This window comes from Coenobita brevimanus, chromosome 9 (assembly GCF_032717465.1).
Source record: "Coenobita brevimanus isolate Jiangsu-jjx chromosome 9, ASM3271746v2, whole genome shotgun sequence".
In the NCBI taxonomy this organism is placed as follows: Eukaryota; Metazoa; Arthropoda; class Malacostraca; order Decapoda; family Coenobitidae; genus Coenobita; species Coenobita brevimanus.
This window is the reverse complement of record NC_136962.1, coordinates 7,460,207-7,484,499: the sequence shown is the minus strand read 5'-3', so window position 1 is coordinate 7,484,499 and position 24,293 is coordinate 7,460,207. Positions and strand designations below refer to the sequence as shown.

The following is a 24,293-nucleotide window of genomic DNA, read 5'->3' as shown; positions in this document are numbered from 1 at the left end:
GATTGGGACAGGACAGTTGTAAATATTGTACACGTCTTGGGCGGGAGAGTATGTCATGGATTTTGGATTTGAATTTCCCGCCCACGACAGCACATTTCTTTGTAAATAAATTCTTGTGTTATATATTTTGGGTTAGATATTGTTTACCGGTAGAGATAAATAAGATCTTGGAAATAAAAATCATGTTTAGTTATACATTCATTAATGATTAGTTTAATTTAATTTACTTCACGCACGAAGTTGCTCAAAGCAGTTCAGTTCTCTACCTGCCACCAAACAGTTAACACACTTATCTCGAACCTTTTCCCACGATCAGCTTCAATCATCATTCTACCACTTCAGTATACCATCAACACCACAGCTAAGTACTCAGCATATTAATTAAGCCTTAAAATATTTGTATTGAGTACTGATCAAAACTCCTTTTCCACATATGTAATGGTGAGTTGTTATTCCACTTTATATTAGTTAGTAATTAAGACCTCCTACAGTGATAATAACTAACACCCCTAATAATGCCCTCTCCTGGTGACGGCTCGAGCTGCCTGGAACCACTGTCTGACTCACTTCTTCATTTCTGCAACATTCGTGACCTTTCCTCTAACTTTCGCTTTGTTGAGCACCACCTCTCCTCTAAACCTCACCTTCTTTTCCTAACTTAGACTCAGCTGTCTGAGGCAACTGACAACACACCCTTTTCTGTATCCTCCTACTTTCTCTATACTCATTTCAAAGCCAAAGGTGGCTGTTGTGTACATATATATATGCAACGACTTATCTTGCTGTCATGTTCCTGAACTCAGTTCTTCTGAATTCTCTACACACTTTCCTGTCATTCTCTGACTAAATATATCTGCACTAATTACTTATCCCTTAGTTCTACTGACTACCAAAAATTCTTCGACTGTCTTACTTCTACGATGGAACACATTCTATCCATTTCACCTTTCTCTGAAAGCTCCATTCTAAGAGATTTCAATGTTCACCACCACCATTGGCTCTCCTCTCCTTTCACTGATCCGCCTGGTGAACAAGCTTACATCGTTTCTATCCTTAATGACCTAGAGCAGCTTGCACAGCACTCTACCCATATCCCTGACCGCCTTGAAGTGAGCTCCAACATACCTGATCTCTTCCTTACAACGAATCCTTCTGCTAACACTGTTAATCTTTTCTCTCCTTTGGGCTCCTCCGATCACAAACTCATTACCTTAACCTGTCCTAATGCTCTGGTATTGCCTGTGGACTCTCCAAAGAAATGTCATCTGTGGCACTTTGGAGCTGTGGATTGGAGGCACTCAGGCAGTGCTTCTTTAATTTTCCCTGGAATGATTATTGCTTTCATGGCCGATAGCCATCCAAGTGTGCCTTGCACATTACGGAGGTTCATCTCTCGGGCATGGAAGCATACATTCCTTTCTCATATCCTTTGGCTAATGCAAGAAAGCCTTGGTTTAATCACGCTTGTTCTAATGCTGTCCGCAACAAGGAGAGGGCCTATAAAAGGTATTGGAGCCAATCCAAACCTGAATCACATCTTTTTTATGTTTCTGCCCCGAATCGTGATACGTTTGTTCTTCTCACTGCTAAAAATAATTTCATCCGTACTAAATGCTCTCAACTCTCCAACTCGAATTCTTCCCGCTCCATCTGGCACCTTGCCAAAAACCTTTCTAACAACTTTACCTCTTCATCCTTCCCTCCTCTTTTCTACTCTGATGGTTCTGTAGCTATTTCATTTACTGATAAAGCAGATCTCGTCACTCACATTTTCTCCTCCAGTTCCACCTTAGACGATTCCGGTGCTGCTCCTCCATCACTTCCCCCCTCTGACTTCCTCATGGCTGACATTAAAATTTCTTCAACTGATGAATTTTCTGCCATCACAGGCCTCGGTACTAACAAGGCATATAGGCCTTTTGGAGTTCCTCATGTTGTCCTCATTATTGTGTGTCAGTGCTTACACCCTGCCTAGGTAAACTCTTTCACCCTTTCCTTCTTGCTGGAAGTTTGCTCTCAGTCAACCAGTCCCAGAGAAGGGTGACCACTCCCAACCCTCTAACTATGGTCCAATTGCTTTAACATCCTGTATCTCAAGAGTTTTCGAGTCAATTCTTAATAGAAAAATTTTAAAGCATCTTTTATATCACAACCTTCTTTCTGATCGTCAGTATGGGTTCCATCAGGGACGTTCCACTGATGTTCTTCTCACCTACCTTTCAGACTCCCGGTCCTCCTCCTTTCGGGACTTTGACGAAAGCTTTGCCATTGTACTTGACATCTCAAAGGCTTTCGATCGAGTCTGGCATAAATCTTTAATTTACAAACTGCCTTCATATGGTCTCCATCTTTCTATCTGTGCCTTCATCTATAGCTTCCTTTCTGGCCGTTCTATAGCCGCTGTTGTAGATGGCCATTATTCTTTTCCTAGATCTATCAACAGTGGTGTTCCTCAGGGCTCTGTCCTATCACCAACTCTTCATTTTATTCATCAATGACCTAAGCTGTACATCTAACTCTATCCACTCATACGCTGATGACTCCACCCTTCACCTTTCCATTTGGTTCCTGCAATGTCCATCTCAGCAGTTACTTCAACAAACAAGGGATGAGGCTATGGCACACCTAATGTCTGACTTGCCTCGTATCTCTGAGTGGGGTAAAAATAATCTTGTTTTTTAATGCATCAAAGACTCATTTCTTACACCTATCAATCCAACAAAATCTTCCTCAGGTGTACCCACTAATGTTTAATAATATTCAAACTCAAGTCTGCATCATCCTTGAACATGCTTGGGGTTTCATTTACTCAGGACTTATCTTGGAAAGATCATATTACATCTCTTGTAAAATCTGCATCTAAGAGATTAGGTGTGCTAAGCCGACTCCGTTCCTTCTTTATCCCAGCACAATTATTGACTCTATACACGGGTTTTATGCACCCCTGTGTAGAGTACAACTCTCATGTGTGGGAAGGCTCCCTGCATACAGCTCTTCTCAATAGGGTGGAGTCAAAGGCTTTTCGTCTCATTAATTCTCCTCCTCTTACTGGGTCCCTTCAACCTCTGTCTCTTCACTGCAGTGTTGCATCTTTATATCTTTTCTATCGTTACTTCAATGGTCACTGCTCGTCTGAACTGTCTGCTTGCATTCCTCCACCTCTACGACGGGCATATAGCACCCGTCTAGCAGCAAACTCTCATCCCTTTTCTGTCCAACTCTCCAATGCAAGAGTTAACCGTTACTCCCAGTCCTTCATTTATGCAACAGGTCAACCCTGGAGCTGGCTCCCTCTGTCTGTATTTCCTGCTAGCTATGATCTCCAGTCTTTCAAATGCAGTTTGTCCAGGTATCTCGATTTGATCGGATCTTGAATCTGGCTCTCTCTTGTATTTTGTTTTTCTCTCAGAAGGAACGGTTATTGCAGGCTTGTGGCCTTTGGTTTCTTCTTCCTAGCATAAGAAAAAAAACTAATTTCCCCAGCACACCGGCTGCCCCATTAGCCACGATGTGTGTATGTGTTTGAGGTTGTGCACAATACAGTGTGTGTGTGTGTGTGTGTGTGTGTGTGTGTGTGTGTGTGTGTGTGTGTGAGAGAGAGAGAGAGAAAAAAAAAATAACCATTTCATTGGGTATGAGTCATAAAACCATGGAATAATACAGATACTATAATATTTTTAATTAATCTAGGAAACTGCATCGTTGAAGCTGTGTTGTTGTCATTTAGGCCTGCATAGACTAAGGTCCTAGACATTTCTCTCATCATCACGCATTTTCTCTTTGTTTAGTGATTTTCAAGAGAAAAAATCGTTAATATTAGAAAACGGGCCTATTTCAGCCCGGTTTTTTGGCTTAGAATCAACATTTTTGTTCCCAGTGTTTTAATAGGAAAATTTCTTAAAATCATGCATTACTTAAAAACTAGAGTTTATTGGTATAAACTAGCTAGGGCGCAACAAAAGTGTACTGGGGTACACCGAATAGGGTTAAGGTGAGTGCTTATAGTGAAAGTACTCGTTTGGTTGAACACAGACCTGAGAATTGAGAGCACAAAAGGCTGGTGTCACACTATGCGGCGGCGCCATTGGGGCCGAGCCGCAACGGCGCCGCCGCATGGCGATAACACACACAAACAAATGAGAGGTGTCACACTACTGCGGTGGCGCTGCATCTGCCATACAAAGCCACATCATGCTGCAGCGGTGCCGCAGTGCCACGACGCCGTATCACGCCGGTTGTGAGGACAAAACACACTCAGTTTAATGCACGTGGTCACACTATCCGGCCACGCCGCACAGTGCTCTGCTGCTACTACTCCTGTGTTGTGTTTACGCGATGTTTGACGTGGATAAATTTATTCAATGCATACAGGAAAGGCCAGCAATTTGGGAGAAGAGTGCAGCAGAGTACTCCAATAAAAACTGTAAAGAAAAATCATGGATTGAAGTAGGGGAATTGATGCACGAGAACTGGCTTGATTTAGAGTCAGCAGAAAGGAATGAGAAAGGTAAAATTTTTTTTTTCTTTGTATTTCCTATAAAAAGTAACATTATTTATTATGTACTTACGTTTAATACATACTGTGCTATTTAAAGTACTAAAATTATTTAGCAGACATATGCTTCCTAATATTCCAAATAAATTTCCATGCTAAATAAGTATCATAATTACTAATCTTTAATACTGAAATGCTAATACTTGATGTATGTATCTATATGCATATTTATACAACTGTGGTACATTAATCACCATCCACAAAACACATTATAGCCTAGTACATATATCTACGACGTGTTGGCTCTTTCAGTAACCCCTCTGCCTCTAGTGCACAAACAGTCAGTTTAGACAACATGATTAAACCTATCTACGCTGGCTGCTGGGGGTAAACTGTGCGGTTTGGCCGCACAGTGTGACGTGGTACAAGCCATGGGCGGTGCCGCATGCGGCCGCTCTGCAACGGCGCCACCATATAGTGTGACACCGGCCAAAGAGGTAGAGTCTGAGTCGCCCACAATTCGCTGATAATCTTGTGATCATATTATCAGCTCTTAAAACGAAATGCTTATCATATGAGATTAAAATGATAAGGCAATGTAGATGTATGAAGAGAATTTGCAGTGTTTCTTCTTTGCTTAAAAGAAGAACAATTACTCTTTTCCGTTGTACAGAATAATGTATTGCACTATACGTACTTATCATCACAGTACAGTACTCAAATGTAATACCTTTATTCTCTCCCCTGAAAGTTGGCGAGAAGTTATCATCCCTAGTAAGCTGACCACTGAGCTAAGTAACGAAGCAGGGATATGATTCTTGTGATTCTTGAATTCACGGTTGATTCCCTGTCTTAACTTGGAACACACACCACAAAGCCAGCCAGAAGACAGGGCGTGTGTGCTGGCAGTCCCCAGGCCTTGTCTTTCCCATTACTACTTTTTAAGTCAGCCCTCACCCTACTAACCGGGCCAATGTATGGCTCGTCCTGCATTAAAGGTGCAGGAAATCTTCAACGAACGAACTTAACTTAGAAATAACTTGGAAACTTGGAATTGTTTTTGAAAGAACTAGAGACTTGACACTGTATAAACCTCCTTACGTTCAATAACTTCCCTCGTAACCAAGAAATGTATCGTAACTATGTCTGAAAATCTGATCCCAGGCTACTACAAATTTCACATATTCCTATTTTATATATATATTGATAACTGGGTTCTTTGTAAGCTCCCACAAAGTAAATGGCACAGCGTTGCACATTAAATGATTAGAAAATTCATATGGGGGGCTAGTAGGGGCAGAGGGTCTGAGGGGGTGCAGGGGGGGAGACCTCCCAAACCCCATGGATAACACCTCTTCTAATCCATTCATCCAAGGAACGCCTTTAAAAATGTATTTCTTGTTATCACCTTATGATTTTATTTCAGGTTAAGAGAGATTCTTGGAACAGGACGAGTTATATGCAACCTAAACTAACGTCTTCAGTATGTGAGTCCTTTCTGAAGATAATTAATATCGTCCAACAGAAGCAAGAGTAAATTTTTTTTTTAATTAGAGGAAGAAGGAACCAAAGGCCATGAGCCCGCAGTAACAGTCCCTCAAAGAGAAAAACAAAATACAATAGAGAGCCAAATTCAAGATCCGATCCTTTTGAGATGCCTGGACACACTGCGTTTGAAAGACTGGAGATCATAGGCAGCAGGAAATACAGACAGAGGGAGACAGTTCCAGAGCTGACCTGTTGCATAAATGAAAGACTGGGAGTAACGGTTAACTCTTGCATTGGAGAGTTGGATAGAAAAGGGATGAGAGTTTGCTGCCAGACGGGTGCTACGCACCCGTCGTAGAGGTGGAGGAATGCAAGCAGACAGTTCAGAGGAGCAGTGACCATTGAAGTAGCGATAGAAAAGAGATAAAGATGCAACAGTATGGCGAAGAGACAGAGGGTGAAGGGAGTCAGTAAGAGGAGGAGAGTTAATGAGACGAAAAGCCTTTGACTCCACCCTATTGAGAAGGGCTGTATGTGGGGAGCCTCCCCACACATGAAAGTTGTACTCCACACAGGGGCGGATAAAACCCCTGTATAGAGTCAACAATTGTGCAGGGATAAAGAAAGAGCGGAGTCGGCTTAGCACACCCAATCTCTTGGAAGCAGATTTTACAAGAGATGTAATATGATCTTTCCAAGATAAGTCCCGAGTAAATGAAACCCCAAGCATGTTCAAGGATGATGCAGGATTAAGCTGAATATTATTAAACATTAATGGGTATACCTGTGGAAGATTTTGTCGGGTTGATAGGTGTAAGAACTGAGTCTTAGATGCATTAAAAACAACCAGATTATTTTTACCCCAGTCAGAGATACGAGCCAAGTCAGACATTAGGTGTGCCATAGCCTCATCCCTTGTTTGTTGAAGCAACTGTTGAGATGGGCGTTACGGGAACTGAATGGAAAGGTGAAGGGTGGAGTCATCAGCGTACAAGTGGATAGGGTTAGATGTACAGCTAAGAAGATCATTGATGAATAATAGGAAGAGAGTCGGTGATACGACAGAGCCCTGAGGAACACCACTGTTGATAAATCTAGGAGAAAAACGATGGCCGTCTACAACAGCTGCTATAGAACGACCAGAAAGGAAGCTAGCGATGAAGGCACAGATAGAAGGATAGAAACCATAGGAGGGCAGTTTGGAAATTAAAGATTTATGCCAGACTCGATCGAAAGCCTTTGAGATGTCAAGTGCAATGGCAAAGCTTTCGCCAAAGTCCCGAAAGGAGGATGACCAGGAGTCTGAAAGGTAGGTGAGAAGATCGCCAGTGGAGCGTCCCTGACGGAACCCGTACTGACGATCAGAAAGAAGGTTGTGATAGGAAAGATGCCTTAAAATTTTTCTATTGAGAATTGACTCGAAAACTTTTGAAATACAGGACGTTAAAGCAATTGGACGATAGTTGGAGAGTTGGGAGTGGTCACCCTTCTTTGGGACTGGCTGAATGAAAGCAAACTTCCAGCAAGAAGGAAAGGTACAAGTTGACAGACAAAGGCAAAAGAGTTTGCCTAGGCAGGGTGTAAGCACAGAAGCACAGTTCTTGAGAACGACAGGAGGGACCCCATCAGGCCCATATGCCTTGTTAGTACTGAGGCCAGTGATGGCAGAAAATACATCACCTGAAGAAATTTTAATGTCAGCCATGAGGAAGTCAGAGGGGGGAAGTGATGGAGGAACAGCACCGGAATCGTCTAAGGTGGAATTGGAGGAGAAAGTCTGTGCGAAGAGATTTGCTTTATCAGTAGAAGAAATAGCTACAGAATCATCAGAGTAGAAAAGAGGAGGGAAGGATGATGAGGTAAAGTTGTTAGAAAGATTTTTGGCAAGGTGCCAGAAGGAGTGGGAAGAATTCGAGTTGGAGAGTTGAGAGCATTTAGTATGGATGAAATTATTTTTAGTAGAGCGAAGAACAGACTTAGCACGATTCTGGGCAGAAACGTAAAGATGATGTGATTCAGGGGTGGGTTAGCTCTGGTACCTTTTGTAGGCCCTCTCCTTGTTGCGGACAGCATTAGAATAAGCGTGATTAAACCAAGGCTTTCTTGCATTAGTCAAAGGAATGTATGCTTCCATGCCCGAGAGAATAACCTCCGTAATGCAGAAGGCACACTCAGATGGCTCCCGGCCATGGAAGCAATAATCATTCCAGGGAAAATCAAAGAAGTACTGCCTGAGGGCCTCCCAGTCCGCGGCTCCAAAATGCCACAGACGACGTTTCCCTGGAGGGTCCACAGCCCGTACCGGAGTGATAGGACAGGTTAAGGTAATAAGGTTGTGATCGGAGGAGCCCAACGGAGAGAAAAGATTAACAGAGTAAGCAGAAGGATTAGTTGTGAGGAAGAGGTCAAGTATGTTGGAGCTCTCTCCAAGGCAGTCAGGGATACGGGTAGGGTGCTGTACAAGCAGCTCTAGGTCATTAAGGATAGAAAAGATGTAGGCTTGTTCACCAGGTGGATCCGTGAAAGGAGAGGAGAGCCAAAGGTGGTGGTGAACATTGAAATCTCCTAGAATGGAGATTTCAGAGAAAGGAGAAATGGATAGAATGTGTTCCATCGTAGAAGTAAGATAGTCAAAGAATTTTTGATAGTAGAATTAGGGGATAAGTAAACAGCACAGATATATTTAGTCAGAGAATGACAGGAGAGCCGAGGCCAGAGTGTAGAGAATTCAGAAGAATCGAGTTCAGGAACACGAGAGCAAGATAAGTCGTTGCGTATATATACACAACAGCCACCTTTGGCTTTGAAATGAGTATAGAGAAAGTAGGAGGATACAGAAAAGGGTTTGCTGTCAGTTGCCTCAGACAGCTGAGTCTCCGTTAGAAAAAGAAGGTGAGGTTTAGAGGAGGAGAGGTGGTGCTCAACAGAGCGAACGTTAGAGGAAAGGCCGCGAATGTTGCAGAAATGAAGAAGAAGAGAGTCAGATAGTGGTTCCAGGCATCTCGAGTCGTCATCGGGAGAGGGGCGGATGGTGGGGGCATTTATGGTCCCCCCCCCCCCGGGGACTCCGAGGCTGTGTGTTGTGACGCCATGATTTTTGATTTTTGGAAAAGGAAGTGTAGTGTGTACTGTGCATGTAGTTTGGTGTAGATAGAGAAATTTGTACTGGAGAGTATGCTGGCCTACTCTCTGTGTAACTGAGACACTGAAAAAGTTCAGCAAAGGGGGATGGTCAGGAACTAGTCCTGAGGGCTGATGAAACGGGAGCTCCAGCACTCCCTGTCATCAGCTTTCCATCCACCTCGGGAGTACTGCCCTGCTCGACTGGTGCTACAGTCTACAACTCATTTTCATTACAGTCAGTAGGTCACAAACAATAGCAACACACACTGCCTCACTTCATTAGAGCACGTCACTGTGATACAAGCATGGATAAATTAGAGAACACGTCACCCTGATAGAAACAGACACAAATTAGAGAGCACGTCACCCTGATAGAAGCAAAGGTAAATTAGAGAGCATGTCACCTTGATAGAAGAAAAGGTAAATTAGAGAGCATGTCACTTGGAGTTAAGGAGTACTATAATCTCTGTACTATAATGTGTACTTTATCTCTGTACTGTAATCTGTGTACTATAATCTCTGTACAATAATCACTGATGTAATTTATACTATAATCTCTGCACTAAATTCTCTGTACTAGATTCTTTGTACAGTAACCTCTCAAATAACGCGAGGGTTAGGTTCCTGGAGAGGTCACGTTAGTTAAAAACGCGTTTTTTAAACATAATTTTCCCATAAGAAACAATGGTAATATTGGGGGTTACGTTCCTGGACTCTGGGAAAGTCTACCCATTTGGGGAGTTATGCTACTCTAAACTTAAAAGCAGCAATATTAATTTGAAGGAAAATCCACGTAAAAAACAAAAACAGTATATTTGAGGAGAAATAAACAACATTTGAACCCTAGTTGGGCCGAAGTGTTGTTTACTTCTCCCGAATACATACTGTTTTCATTTTTTACGTGGATTCTCTTTCAATTCTGCATCATTCATGGCATTGTGAAAGTTCCTCAACATTATTAATGCATTAGTAGGTCTTAAAAACACTACAGTAAAAGTAACACTTTCATTACAGTCAGTAGGTCACAAACAATAACAACACACACTGCCTCACTTCATCTATGCATCACTCGTCGTCTGCTGCTGTCCCTCCTTACCCCTCTACCTACCTCCCGCCGCTCCTCACCCTGAATTTGTTGTCCCTCCTCGCTCTGCTCTCCTTCCTCTTCCTCTTCCTCTTCCTCTACTCCCGTGCTACTGGTGATGAAGATAACTCACTTAAGTTTTCTGTCTTCTTCATAAAGAACTGCTCTATCTTGGTCTGAGTGGTTTTCTTCTTTCTGTTCTGCACATCCTTGTAACAATTTAGATCTACCATCACTTTCCTGGCCAAATTTTGTCCGAGAATGAGACAAATTGCTCAGAATGGGGCCAAACTTCATTTTCGAATATTATAGTTCTAATAAAACCAGTTTAAGCAACAGACAAATAAAAAATTGTATTTATGCATAAACTGCCACACACGGTCTATCAGCTCGGGACTGTCCAAGGCGCGCGCGGCTAATTTGAAACCATCACGTCCGTGTAAAGTCGCGTTAAATCGATAAACCCTTGTTAGTTAAACATATCTCCTTAAATATTTGCTCGTGTTAAAACGAAAACGCGTTTTTAAACGCGTGTTAGTTGAGAGGTAACTGTACTATATTCTCTACTTACAGTTGCCTTTCATTATATCCCTGGCAAACTTCTCGAGTGATCCTTGATAGTTTGCACCCCTGGTCACACGTATGTAGTGGCAGAAGGATACCATCATGTCCTTGGGGTTCCTGGCAACGTACACTACCTGTAAGATCATCACCATCATCATCATCAATTATCATCATCTTCATCTTCATCATCATGATCATCATCATCATCATCACTTATCATCTTCATCAATAATCACAATTATCATCATCATCAGTCATCATCAATCCATTATTATCATCATCGTCTTCGTCCTTCTATTCCCTTTCTTGTTCTCCACGTCATTGTTATTAAAAAAAAACTTTCCACATCCCTGTGTTAAATTTTCTTACTTTTGTCAATATTGTTAAAAAGCGAGATCTGCGAGTTAGGTAGCCGAGATTATTATCGACGTTTCCTCATATTTACAGTAGTTGCGGTACGAGTCAGTTGCCAGTTTGCCTGTTGTTTGTGAGTGTAGTTATTTCGTAAGTTGTACATTAATTTTTGTGCTCTTTTTCTCGGTAATGTTTTATTTAAGTGATTGCTTGTTAAATTATGTGCTTTAAGTTCGTATGGTAAATGATTTAGAGTGTTATGTAACGTAAGAAAACTCTGGTATGTTTTGATATCTCTGAGTCGGCAACTGTTGTTCTTTTATAATGTAGAAGTTTCTCAAATAATGCAAGCTTATATGAAGATGGGGTAGAGACTATCTCGAGATCAGTCGGTTTTGGTTCATGGAGTGTAGTGCAGTGTCAGTGCAGTTTCAGTGAAGATTGTATATTTTTGGTACTTGTGAAAACAGTGGCAAATAGTAAAGTGTTATTGAAGTTTGTACATCATCGGTACTTGTGAAAAAAATGTGAAGTGTTGTCAAGCATTAAGTGTAATTGCAATTAGTAAAGTGTGTATAGCTCCAGTGTTTGTGAGAAAAGTGAGGTTGGAAAGCATTAAGTGTAACCATTTGGAAAATACAGTGAACTTAAGAAGCCAGTGTTTATTTTCGCCTCAGCTGATCTTTTGTGCTGTACACCTGAAGGCTGACCATAGGAAGAACAACTCACTGGGCAACGTCCTTCCTACTGTATACTGTACTACTGCTGTTGGAGCCTGTGGCAGTGTGGGGTGGGGACGTAACTCTGGTGTCAGGAGTGGGATTATTCAGTGCTGCAGTGAGTCTAACTTTCGACATGGAAGCAGGAGGTGTGCGAACAAGGTCTCGAGCTGGGCAGGAGGAGGAAATTTCCCTGACGACAACTAAAGAACTCAAAGAACTATTACAGGCACGAGGTGTACTGTTGAAGGCAAATAGGGAACTACTTGAGGCACAACGTGAAGAACAAAAAGAAAGATACAAGCAACTTCAAGAGGCATCAGAGGAGCATAGAGGGAATTACAACTGAGGATGCAAAAACTGCTGTATTCTTTCATGGAGGAAATGAAGGAAGAACAGCAACAGCTTGAGAAAGTAGATGCCAAGCTAGAGCAGCAGAAGTCTGAGGTACGGTAAGCAATAACGTGATAGTGTAAACAGCATGTAGACGAACAGTTGAAGATACAGTATTTAGTGAGGAAATAGTGACGAAGTGCAAACAGCATGTGGACAACCAGCTGAAGATTTGCGAGGGAATAGTGATGGAGTGCAGACAGCATGTAGATAACCAGTTGAAGCATGTAGTTGGCCATGTGAATATAATTAGTGAGAAAATTGAGGCTGTTGAGAAATATTGCACTGCTGCGCCTCAGGTTAGTGCACAGGGGGCACATGAAAGGAGAGGACAGTGTATGGTGAATCTTGATGGATCCCAGGCATCTAAAGGTAGCATTAAAAGGTTGATTAATCAGAATACAGACGTTATAAGTCCTGGCCTTAATGATGATGCCCCAGTTCTTAGGACCCAGACCAGTGAAGTGCATGGCTATAATGGGGGTAAATTGATGGTAGAGTATCTCGGGAAGCTTTCCGTGCACGGTATGAGTTACTTGCGGATCAGAATGGTTGGGATGATAAGAAGAAGGCTGCAGAAGACCCACCACTGAAGAAATGCAGGAGAACCTTGATGAATAGTGTGCGAGAAGACGGAACAGATGGCAAGGAGTGTAGTAGGAATGGGAATCATAGGAAGAAATGCCACCATACTGTTGTGACAGGGCAAGCATCACATGAAGAAGACCTGAAGAAGATGCAGATGGAGGATGCAAATTTACAACCAGTGCTAAAGTGGCTGCAGCAGAGTACAGTGCGACCATCTTGGGAAGAAGTTTCCAGGTTAAGTCCTGCAACCAAGAGCTACTGGAGTCAGTGGGATCTTCTTTGTTTGAACAATGGACTACTGGAGCGTCAGTGGGAGACACTTGATGGACCCAGCAAGAATTGGCAACTGGTGGTTCCGAAGAAGATGAGGTCTAAGATCTTGGATTTGTCCCATAACCAGATCGCTAGTGGGCACCTGGGAGTGAAGAAAACTCTAAGCCAGCTGCAACAGAGGTTCTACTGGATTGGCATGCATCAGAATGTTGAAGAGTGGTATCGGGCCTGTGGTGTATACTGTGCCAAAAAGAGACCCAAGACACGTGATTTGCCCCTCTCCAGCTGTACCAGGTGGGTGCACCAATGGAAAGAGTCACGGTGGACATTGCTGGACCTTTGCCACTCACTGAGAGAGGAAATCGGTATATATATGTCTCCATGGACTACTTCACAAAGTGGCCAGAAGTCTATGCTATCCGTGATCAAGAGGCTGTGACTTGCTCAGCTGTTGGTTGACCAGTTCTTCCATCATTTTGGGATGCCAGCAGAGCTACATTCAGACCAGGATAGAAACTTCGAGTCTGCTGTGTTCCGTGAGTGCTGAAAGTTACTGGGGATCAAAAAGACCAGGACGATCCCGCTAAGGCCACAGTCGGATGGGATGGTGGAGAAATTCAATTGGATCCTGGGACAAGAACTGCATAGATGGAAAAACAGAATGGGACCAGAAATTACATGCTTTGGCTGATGGCACGTTAATCTGTATCCCATGAGTCTACTGGCTACACTCCTGCAAAACTGGTGTTGGGCCAGAGTTTCATTTACCTGTTGACTTGTTAACTGGAAGATCACCTGGTGAAGAGCTGCCTACAGACACCACCAGCTATGCGAAGCATTTTCAGTACAGGCTGTCTGAGATACATCATCAAGTGCGAGCAGCCATCAAGTTTTCAGGGGAGTTGATGATGTACAGTATGATGCCAAGGCAAGTGAGGTGAGCTTGTAGGATGGTTTAGTTTGGTTATACAATCCTCAGTGAAAGAAAGGACAGTCATCGAAGCTTCAGAGCCCATGGGACAGGCCTTACACTGTGTTGGATCGCCTATCAGAGGTAATGTACTGGATTTAGGGAGGCAGGAAATCTCGCCCAAAGATGATACATGTGAACCGTCTGTGGCAGTATCGTGGGCCAGGACAGTATATCTGGGACGTCTCCGAGGAATTGTACTCACTCACAGCCGAAGATGTTAAGGAGGACCAAGGAGCTGAAGTGCAAGAGGATGGTGACAGTTCCTCAAGAGAAGAAGTGAATCAAGGAGAGGATCAAGACCTTCCTGGAGGAGTGGACTGTGTGGAGCAGCAAGGACACCGTCAGACGCGGCATAAAAGAAGACCTGATAAGTTGAAGGATTACTTTCTGTATAGTTATATGTTCCATTAAGATTAAGGTTTGTGTTTGTGTGTACTGTGTAGTTTTGTCGGGACAACAAAGACCTAGGAAGGGGGTAGTGTTTATAGTGTTAACTTCTGGGTTGCGAGCCACAGCTCAGGCTGGGTAGCATCGCATTGCGAGCCACAGCTCAGGCTGTGGTAGCCGTGCATCACCGTAAACACTCCACCACTACTCAAACTTACGCATGGCGCAGCTCAAAGATGGAGAGAGAGAGAGATTTTTTTATTTTCACCAGATGATCCCCTGGATGTTTATCTTCAAGTTTATAATAAACAAAACAAAAAAAAATCGATTTTTTCCATTTTTTCACTACTCCCGTACGTAAACTTGCGCATGGCCCTACGCAAAGACGGAGAGAGAGAGAGAGAGAGATTTTTCCTTTTCACCAGATAATGCCCTGGATGTTTATTTTCAAGTTTATAATAAACAAAAACAAAAAAACCTTTTTTTCCTTCTTTTTTTGAGCACCACGGGGTGGGATAAAAAAGGGTAATTGCGCAATCCACTGGTTAAGAAGAGAGATTTGCCAGTTAGGTAGCCGAGATTTTTATCGACGTTTCCTCATACTTACGGCAGTTAGTTCCTTTACGAGTCAGTCGTCAGTTTGCCTGCTGTTTGTGAGTGTAGTTATTTCGTACGTTGTACATTAATTTTTGTGCTCTTTTTCTCTAATGTTTCATTTAAGTGAATGCTTGTTAAATTATGTACTTTAAGTTCGTAAGGTAAATGATTTAGAGTGTTATGTAATGTAAGAAAACTCTGGCATGTTTTGATATCTCTGAACTGGCAACTGTTGTTCTCGTAGAATGTAGAAGTTTCTCGAATAATGCCAGCTTATATAAAGATGAGGTAGAGACTATTTCTAGTTCAGTTGGTTTTGGTTCAGTTTGAGCGTAGTGCAGTGTCAGTGCAGTGTCAATGAAGACTGCATATTGTTGGCACTTGTATAAACAGTGGCAAACAGTAACGTGTTACTGAAGTTTGTTCATCATTGGTACTTGTGAAAAACTAGTGTTATCAAGCATTAAGTGTAACCGCAATTAGTAAAGTGTGTACAGCTCCAGTGCTTGTGAGAATAGTGAAGTGAAGTTGGAAAATATTAAGTGTAACCATTTGGAAAACAAAGACAGTGATCTTAAGAAGCCAGTGTTTATTTTCGCCTCAGCTGATCTTGTGTGCTGTACACCTGAAGGCTGACTGTAGGAAGAACAACTCACTGGGCAACGTCCTTCCTATACTGTACTACTGCTGTTGGAGCCTGTGGCAGTGTGGGATGGGGACGTAACAATATTATTATTATTCTAGGGAAGATCTAAGTCACTGCCATTCACGTACCCTTTGAGCTACAGCCTTCATTTTTTCCCCATATTATAGTACTGTCTGGCCGCTTCGTGTTATCATATATCATCCTGATCCTTCCAGAGGAATCTGTATAAGATCAGAAAAAAAGTGAACCTAAAACTCAAGAACCACTTAAGTTAAGGGGCTGAAATTTTTAATGGCATATACATGGGACACGCAGTGCTTAATATTCTCCAGATTGGATCATTATTCTGTGAGATCACCTATGGTCCAAAATGTTGACTACCATGGGAGACAGAGAAATTACCTGATTTTACATGAAAATGAAGCTACAACCACCAAACTTGGTGGACTTATAGATCTGGTTGACCTAAAGTGATCTGCACTTCATCAGTGACCTTGACCTCAAGATCCCTTTAAAGCACGGCTTCTTGTAGACAATGTCTGAGGGAAGTTTTTCTTTTATGAAAATTGTCTTTGGACAACTTTACGGTGTTCTAGTTGTTCTAGTTGTTGTTGTTGTTGTTGTTGTTGTTGTTGTTGCTGCTGCTGCTGCTGCTGCTGCTGCTGCTGTTATTCATCTTGGTTTCATCATCATCACTTTCATCATCACTGTTTTCATTACACCCCTACGATCGAGCATATTTTATTGCTCGGTGTGTGTGTGTGTGTGTGTGTGTGTGTGTGTGTGTGTGTGTGTGTGTGTGTGTGTGTGTGTGTGTGTGTGTGTGAACAGAATAACTCTATCAGTTTTTATTTTATCTGAACATAATTTAGTGCAATGGTTGAGGATAAGCAGTGGTGTTGACCTGTTGCTTTGTAGAACAGTAGTGCAAAGGCCAAGGACAAAGAGCAAGGTCAAGTTATAAGTTTCAGTCCAGTGAAGCTAATGTTGTTGGAAGGACTAAGAGGTTGTTTTAAGAACAATAAAGTTAGTCACAGAGTAAAGTCATATAAACTAACCTAACCTGACTTACAGTAATCCACCCCATCCCGTCGACGTATGGGTACGTTGCAACGATTTGTATTTGCCAGTCCTGGCGACGTACCGGTACGTCGTGCAATTGCAAAGTGCATAATTTCGACAATTTTCAAATTTCGCGCTTGATTTGCGGTACGTATCCTCTCATGACCTTCCCCTACCTGCCACCAGGCGGGGACACTCGGCGACCCTGCATGACCCACGCTAACCTGCCGCTCGTCAACTCACCTGGTAGCAACGGTCCTGCTCAGACATGGCTAAGAGAGGTCTCTCAGAGGGCGAAATTCAAGCCGCCCTGGACTTCTTTACAGGCGACAGTGATTCCCCACTGGATGACGAGGTTGTGGATAAAGATTATGTGCAGCCAGAGGAGGAGGAAACCACCAGCAGTGATGAAGAAGTCCCGTCCCCCAGGAAGCGGCAGTACATGACTTACTGTGCTGCTAGAGAGGGGCAGCCGGCCAAGAAACCACGTGCAACATCCTATGCCCAGCCCCAACGTGATGTGGAACCAGATTTCGATGACGAGGATGAGGACGAGGACAAGGACGGAGTCGTGGGACGTGCTGCCACGTGGTATGGACGTGAGGTAATAACTAATCGTGGCCTAGAGCGCACACCACGTCGGATGAGCAGGTATGGGCCTAGTATTTTGTTTGGGGAGTTAGGAAGTGCCGTGGAGGGAGTGGGGAGTGAAAGGGAAAGTGCAGGGAGGAGTATGGAAAGTGAGAGTGACGTGAGTGAGTCATTGCTCTCCCTAGGTAGTGTGAGGCAGCGGAGTGTATCACGTGGGCGAGTGCGGGTGCGTTCTGTATCACGTGGGGTTGTGATAGAGGGGGAAGGTGGGGAGGAATCACTCCTAAGCATGTCTTATGCTCCCCAATATCCCCTAACACGTGATCGAGCTAGGGTGCGTGACAAATCACGTGGTGCTGTCATGGAGGGGGAAGGTGGGGAGGAACCACTCCCCAGCATGTCTTATGCCCCCCAATATTCCCCTACTTCATCCCCACAGCCCCCTAATGTTCAAGGCCGTAAGGGTAAGGGAAAGGGAAAGGGTAAAGGCAGAGGGAAGAGGAGTGACAGTGGGGAAGCCCTCCGCACTCCTTCTCCCCAACCTCCCCCACCAGGATCTCCTCCCCACCCAGACGAAGGCGGTGATGGGGATGATGGGGACGAGGGATTTGTGGGATGGAATTGGGAGGATGGGAGTGATTTTTCTCCCCTCATTCACCCCTTCACTGAGCAGGGGCGCTCTGGCTGCATTGCTCCCGGAATTCACCATAATTCCACCAGGTTGGATTTCTTCCACCTGTTTTTTAGTGAGGCATTCGTGGAGCAGATTGTTTACCAAACCAACCTTTTTGCAAGCACCCAGCGCCTTGAGAGTGAAAGATTGGGAACAAGGAGTAGGCATTCTATCATATATGATTACCCTGTCTCCCTTTCAGAAATGTTCCTATTTTTTGCCCTGGTCCTTTTGATGGGTATTGTATGAAAGAACAGAATTCCGGCTTACTGGACAAGGGACCCTGTTATGTTTACCTCAATATTTGGGCAAGTGATGAGCCGTAATCGGTTTCAACAAATTCTAAGTCGCCTCCATTTCTATGATGCTCATGATCCTGCAAATGCGAACGACACAGATAAGATGAGGCGAATTAGGTTGGTCTTTGATCACCTGAGGCAAACCTTTCGTTCGTCATTTTATCCCTATAGAGACCTCGTCATAGACGATAGTCTCTTGTTGTGGAGAGGTAATATTTCATTTAGGCAGTATTTACCCAGCAAAAGGCACCGTTTTGGGTTCAAGATCTTTATGTGCGACTGTAGGACTGGATACGTGCAAGACATAGTCTTGTACACCGGTGCACAGACAGACATAATAGAAGATCGGAGTATTGGACTGTCGGGAGCAGTGGTAAAGACAATGATAGAAGACTACCTTCATCGTGGTCACGCCCTCTACCTGGACAACTGGTACACTAGCCCTCTTCTCGCTCATTATCTTCATACGCATGAAACGGGAGTCTGTGGAACCGTGAAGGTGAACCGGCGTCACATGGCCAAGGTAGGGCGGAAACTTGCCAGGAATGAGGTTGTCTTCTTCAAAGCCAACAACATCCTTGCTACTGTGTGGAACCATAATAGAGAAGTAAGCCTCTTGTCAACGGTTCACCGCCCCTTGATGCACCGTACTGATTCCGTTGATTACCGTAGCGAGAACAGGCGTCACATTTGGAAACCTGAGTGTGTCATGGAATATAACATAAACCTGCGCCTGGTGGACCAGTCAGACTCCATGATATCGACGGTAGAGTGTGTCAGGACCACGATGAAGTGGTATAAGAAACTGTTCTTTCATTTGCTAGATATCACTGCTCTGAATTGCCACCACCTTCACGCCATGACAACAGGAGTTCAGGAAACATTTGAAGGGTTTGTGAGGGAGCTCACAAGAGAGATGTTTGCACGGTATGCTGTTGAAAAGTCCCAACATCGCACCCGCACTGCCCCTATTGCCCAAACTCCCCTGAGAATATCCGGCCGCCATTTCCCTACTCTTATCCCTCCCCTTCCAAATAGACCTAGGCCCCAACGCAGGTGTCACGTGTGTAGCAATTCCTGGGTGAGACTCACCACACAGAGGAAGGACACCCGCTATGAGTGCGTGCAGTGTGACGTGGGTCTCTGTATTCACCCATGTTTCAGCGAATATCACACGTTGATGCAATTCTGATATGGTGTGAATGCGATAGGGCGCTGAAACTATGAAGTAAATGCGACAAACAGACGCTCAGTGAAATTATCAGTCATGTTGATCTGCAAATATTAGTATAAAGTGCATACGGGTATAAGTGCAAAAATTGTATGTAAGTGTATAAATATGCTGTAAGTGGAAACATACATAGCGAGGGTTTTATGATGCGATATTCTGTCGCTCAGTGCAATAAATAAGGCCCGTAAATATGTAATTATTATTATTGGAAATGCTAACGGGTATAAGTTCAAATTATTGTAAGTGCTGAAACATATTCTAAGTCAAAATATTCCTAGCGTGTGTATAGAGATGCGATATCCTGACGCTCAGTGGAATGAATAAGGCCAGTAATAATGAAAATAGAAGTCAACAAGTGGGAAAGTGTGTAATATATGTGAAGAATTAGTATATAAGTGTTTGAGTATTATGTTGGTCGAAACATTCATTGCGAGGGTATTTTCTTTCGATATTCTGACGCTCACTTGAATAAATAATGCCAGTAAGTATGTACAGTGCAGTATAGGGGTGTAAACGTGTGTAATGTAAGTGGGAAAGTATAATTGGAGTGAATAAATAAAGTAGAAGATGAAACACGAGTGTTTGAGATTGTGCTTGCTACGTGAATATGTGCTAGCATAGCGATAAATGCCCTCGTAATGAATGTAAATAATTGAAAACATTTACAGTGGTGGAGGAAAGGTTCTATGTAAAGGGAAAAATAATAGGAAAGTGATAAAACAATTAGGTATGTTGAAATACGAGTCATAGCGAGTGCACTTAGTAAGGCGATGTGCGCTAAACTTATGCTGCATGTCATCATAATGAATGAAAACATCTGAAAACACTTACAAACAGTTGTAATTGGTAAAATGTCATTGAAACAGAAGTATACAAGTAGAAAAAATGATATGTTGACTGATAAAAGAAACTTAGCATATAGCATGTTACGACTCGGACCAAACTCGCTATGCTCGCGCGATGGTACAATGCTTATTTTATATATATATATATATGTGTCTGAAATCCATTATATTGTTACTGTTATTGTTTATTAGTTCAAATTCAATAAATATAGAGGTGTTGTGTGTTGTTTCTCCTAGTATTCCCTACCATAGAAAACGTGAGCGCCTGACACGTCAATGATAGAATACGATACCTGGCGCGGGGGACCTCACCTGTTCCGACCACTTATAGACCATGGTAAGCCCTTTCTTGGTGATTTTCCTTCGTTTCTCAACCAAAGCGGAAGTTTTAGCCAAAAAAAAAAAAAAAAAAATCCAAAAAGGCTCGGGACTGGGGGATGTCGGAGGTGCGGAAAACCTCGGGACGTGACGGGTTAATTTAACCCGGCTTTATTACTCAGATATTATATTCAATTTCTGCCGAACTTGGTGGAATGATTAAGGGTCAGCCAAGAATGAAATGATTCGATTTTGAGAACAACAGGCCATAGGGAAAGGACAGAGGGGAAGGTCAACACAGACAGGTTAGATAAGACTTGGCGAGAAGGTTGAGGGTTAGGGAAAAAAAAGACTTGTTCGATTTTCAAGAATAATCAGGCATCGCTCAGGGTCATAAGGCACGGTCAGAATTTTGGACTGAAGGGTGCAGGTGAGTTTATTGTGTGTATGCTCTTCGTAACACCTCTCCCTTGGCGACTTATTTTGCATATTACACCTTCACGTTCTCTTGAAGGTTATTTGTATTGTTCATAGTTCCACACAACTTGCGTCATTAGTGTAGATGACAGTGAGGTGTAATGTGAAGTATACAAATGGTTAACATTGAAAACCTTTCACTTATTTGCATCTCTCTCTCTCTCTCTCTCTCTCTCTCTCTCTCTCTCTCTCTCTCTCTCTCTCTTCCCAACCTTGCATTTCTTGAGCAGATCCTTGTTGTGCAGCTCCAGAGGGAAGTGCGATTTCATCACTCTTGGCGAAGGCTGACTCTCCGCTATCTGAATGGCCATACCGTCCTCCTCTTTCATCCCGGGACAGACTCTGCTGAATTTCTCTGCGATCGACTTCATGTCCGTTTTGGCTAGTTTGTCGTTATCGAAGTGCATATCAAAACTGGAATTGCAAAGGTGTAGGTTAGAGGGAGGACAGCCTGATGGTGAAGTGCAGGGATTAGGGCATCTGACTATAGATAGTGCGATGGACATGTTAGCGCTCGGGTTCCTATGACTCACTTCCTTGAGAAAATACTTTTAACACAATATCAAGTGCTTGCTGAATGATGTACTTTTTTCTTTTTTAATGCGAGGAAGAAGGAAACAAAGGTCAAAAGCCCATAAGATTGTTCTCTCTCTCTCTCTCTCTCTCTCTCTCTCTCTCTCTCTCTCTCTCTCTCTCTCTCTCTCTCTCTCTCTCTCTCTCTCTCTCTCTCTCACACACACACACACACACACACACACACACACACAATCAGACCGATAAAGAGAAAGATATAACCGGAATATTCACACACACACACACACACACACACACACACACACACACACACAGAGGCAGCTCTATAGGCAGCTCTATCAGTCCGATACAGAGAAAGATATAGACTGAATATTCACACACACACACACACACACACACACACACACACACACACACACACACACACACACACACACAGAGGCAGCTCTATATCAGTCCGATACAGAGAAAGATGTTGCCTGAATATTCACACACACACACACACACACACACACACACACACACACACACACACACACACATCGCTAGATAATTACCTAACATCCACTGAGCGGACCCACAGTTTCTCCTTCATCTCCCCGTTATTGGGGTCCAGATCTGGGTTCCTTAACATGACCCAAAGAATTTCCTGCATCCACGTTGTGCCGCTTTTGGGGAACGTAATGATAAGCACGTCGTCTGGCCGGAGCTGGAAAAGCATCATCATCATCATCAGCATCAGCATCATTAATAATATAAGCTTTACTGTCATCATCATCATCAACATCAACATCATCATCATCATCATCATCATCATCATCATCATCATCAATAATAATATAAACTTTACCGTCATCATCATCATCATTATCTTCATCATTAATAATATAAATTTTACTCTCCCATCATCATCATCATCATCATCATCAACATCATCATCATAATCATTATTAATAATATAAACTTTACTGTCATCATCATCAGCATCATCATCATCATCATTATTAATAATATAATCTTAACTGTCATCATCATCATCATCATCATTCATAATAAAAACTTTACTGTCATCATCATCATCATCATCATCATCATCATCATCATTATTAATAATATAAACTTTACTGTCATCATCATCATCATCATCATCATCATCATCATTATTAATAATATAAACTTTACTGTCATCATCATCATCATTATTAATAATATAAACTTTACTGTCATCATCATCATCATTATTAATAATATAAACTTTACTGTCATCATCATCATCATCATCATCATCATTAATAATATGAACTTTATTACCGTCGCCACCATCATCATCTCTGTCATCATAGTCATCGTCATAACTAATAATATAACCTTCACTATCATCATCATCATTACCATCATCCTCATCATTATCATCATCATTATCATCATTATCATCATCATCATCATCATCATTATCATCATCATTATCATCATCATTATCATCATCATCATCATTATCATCATCATTATCATCATTATCATCCTCATCCTCATCATTATCATCATCATCATCATCATCCTCATCATTATCATCCTCATCCTCATCATTATCATCATTATCATCATTATCATCATCATTATCATCATCATTATCATCATCATCATCATTACCATCATCATCATCATTATCATCATTATCATCAGCAATTTTTTCATTTTCTTCAGTTTATTATTACTGTTACCACTGCCATCATCGTCATTAGTTATTCATCGTCCTTCACATTATTCTCAGCTGCAATAATCCTCCTCATCAATATTCGTATCAGTATTATCGTTGTGTAAGGGCAGCTGGATCATGGAAAACAAATCGCTAAAGAAGATACGTTACGGAATCTCCAAGGCAGCACATATGTCCACCTTGCATCTTGGGATATGACAACCCCTATAACACTGAGCTGTGATGTGGGAAATAAATGGCTAAGGAAAATGTGTTAGGGTACCTCCATGTTGTAAAGTCGGTCCAGATATCGTGTGGTAATGGCCGGGTACAACCAGCCGTCGGGCAGGATTCGGACCATACCACTTTTGTACTTCAGCAGGTCTTCGCTGATCTTCCGTAACTCTTCAATGGTCGGCAGTTCGGTCTCATGGCCAGATAGAAGGCGTGGCTTGTTCATCCTTAGTGGTCTTGTTTTCGCACAGGCTGCAAAATGAACAGAAAGGTTAGGTTAGGTTAGGTTAGGTTGTTAGTGAGGTTAGGTCAGGTTAGGTTAGGTTGCGTTAGTGAGGTTAGGTCAGATTATGTTGCTTTAGTGAGTTAGGTGATGTTAGATTAGGTTAGGTTAGGTCAGGTTAGGTTAGATTGTGTTAGTGAGGTTAGGTCAAGCTAGGTGAGGTTAAATTAGGTTAGGTTAGGTGAGGTTAGGTTAGGTTGCGTTAATGAGGTTAGGTATGATAATAATAACACAACTACTAGCTACTACTACTACTACTCCTGCTACTACTACTACTACTACTACTACTACTACAAGGTGGAGGAGGAGGGGGTAATAATAATAATAATAATGATAATAACAACAACAACAACAACAACAACAGGT

At 42.6% G+C, this 24,293-nt stretch overlaps 1 protein-coding gene across 1 annotated transcript in view; it reads right to left on the bottom strand.

Moving 5' to 3' along the window:
- Positions 1–23,870, bottom strand: part of LOC145409524 (sulfotransferase 1C4-like) — an 85,022-nt gene extending 61,152 nt beyond the window's left edge. The window contains exons 1-4 of the mRNA XM_080279916.1: positions 23,694–23,870; positions 22,272–22,423; positions 21,393–21,594; positions 10,762–10,888 (exon numbers count right to left, since the gene is read on the bottom strand). Of these exons, the coding sequence (XP_080136042.1) occupies positions 10,762–10,888; positions 21,393–21,594; positions 22,272–22,423; positions 23,694–23,870 (658 nt within the window). The remainder of the gene's footprint in view (positions 1–10,761; positions 10,889–21,392; positions 21,595–22,271; positions 22,424–23,693) is intronic.
- Positions 23,871–24,293: the final 423 nt, after the last annotated feature.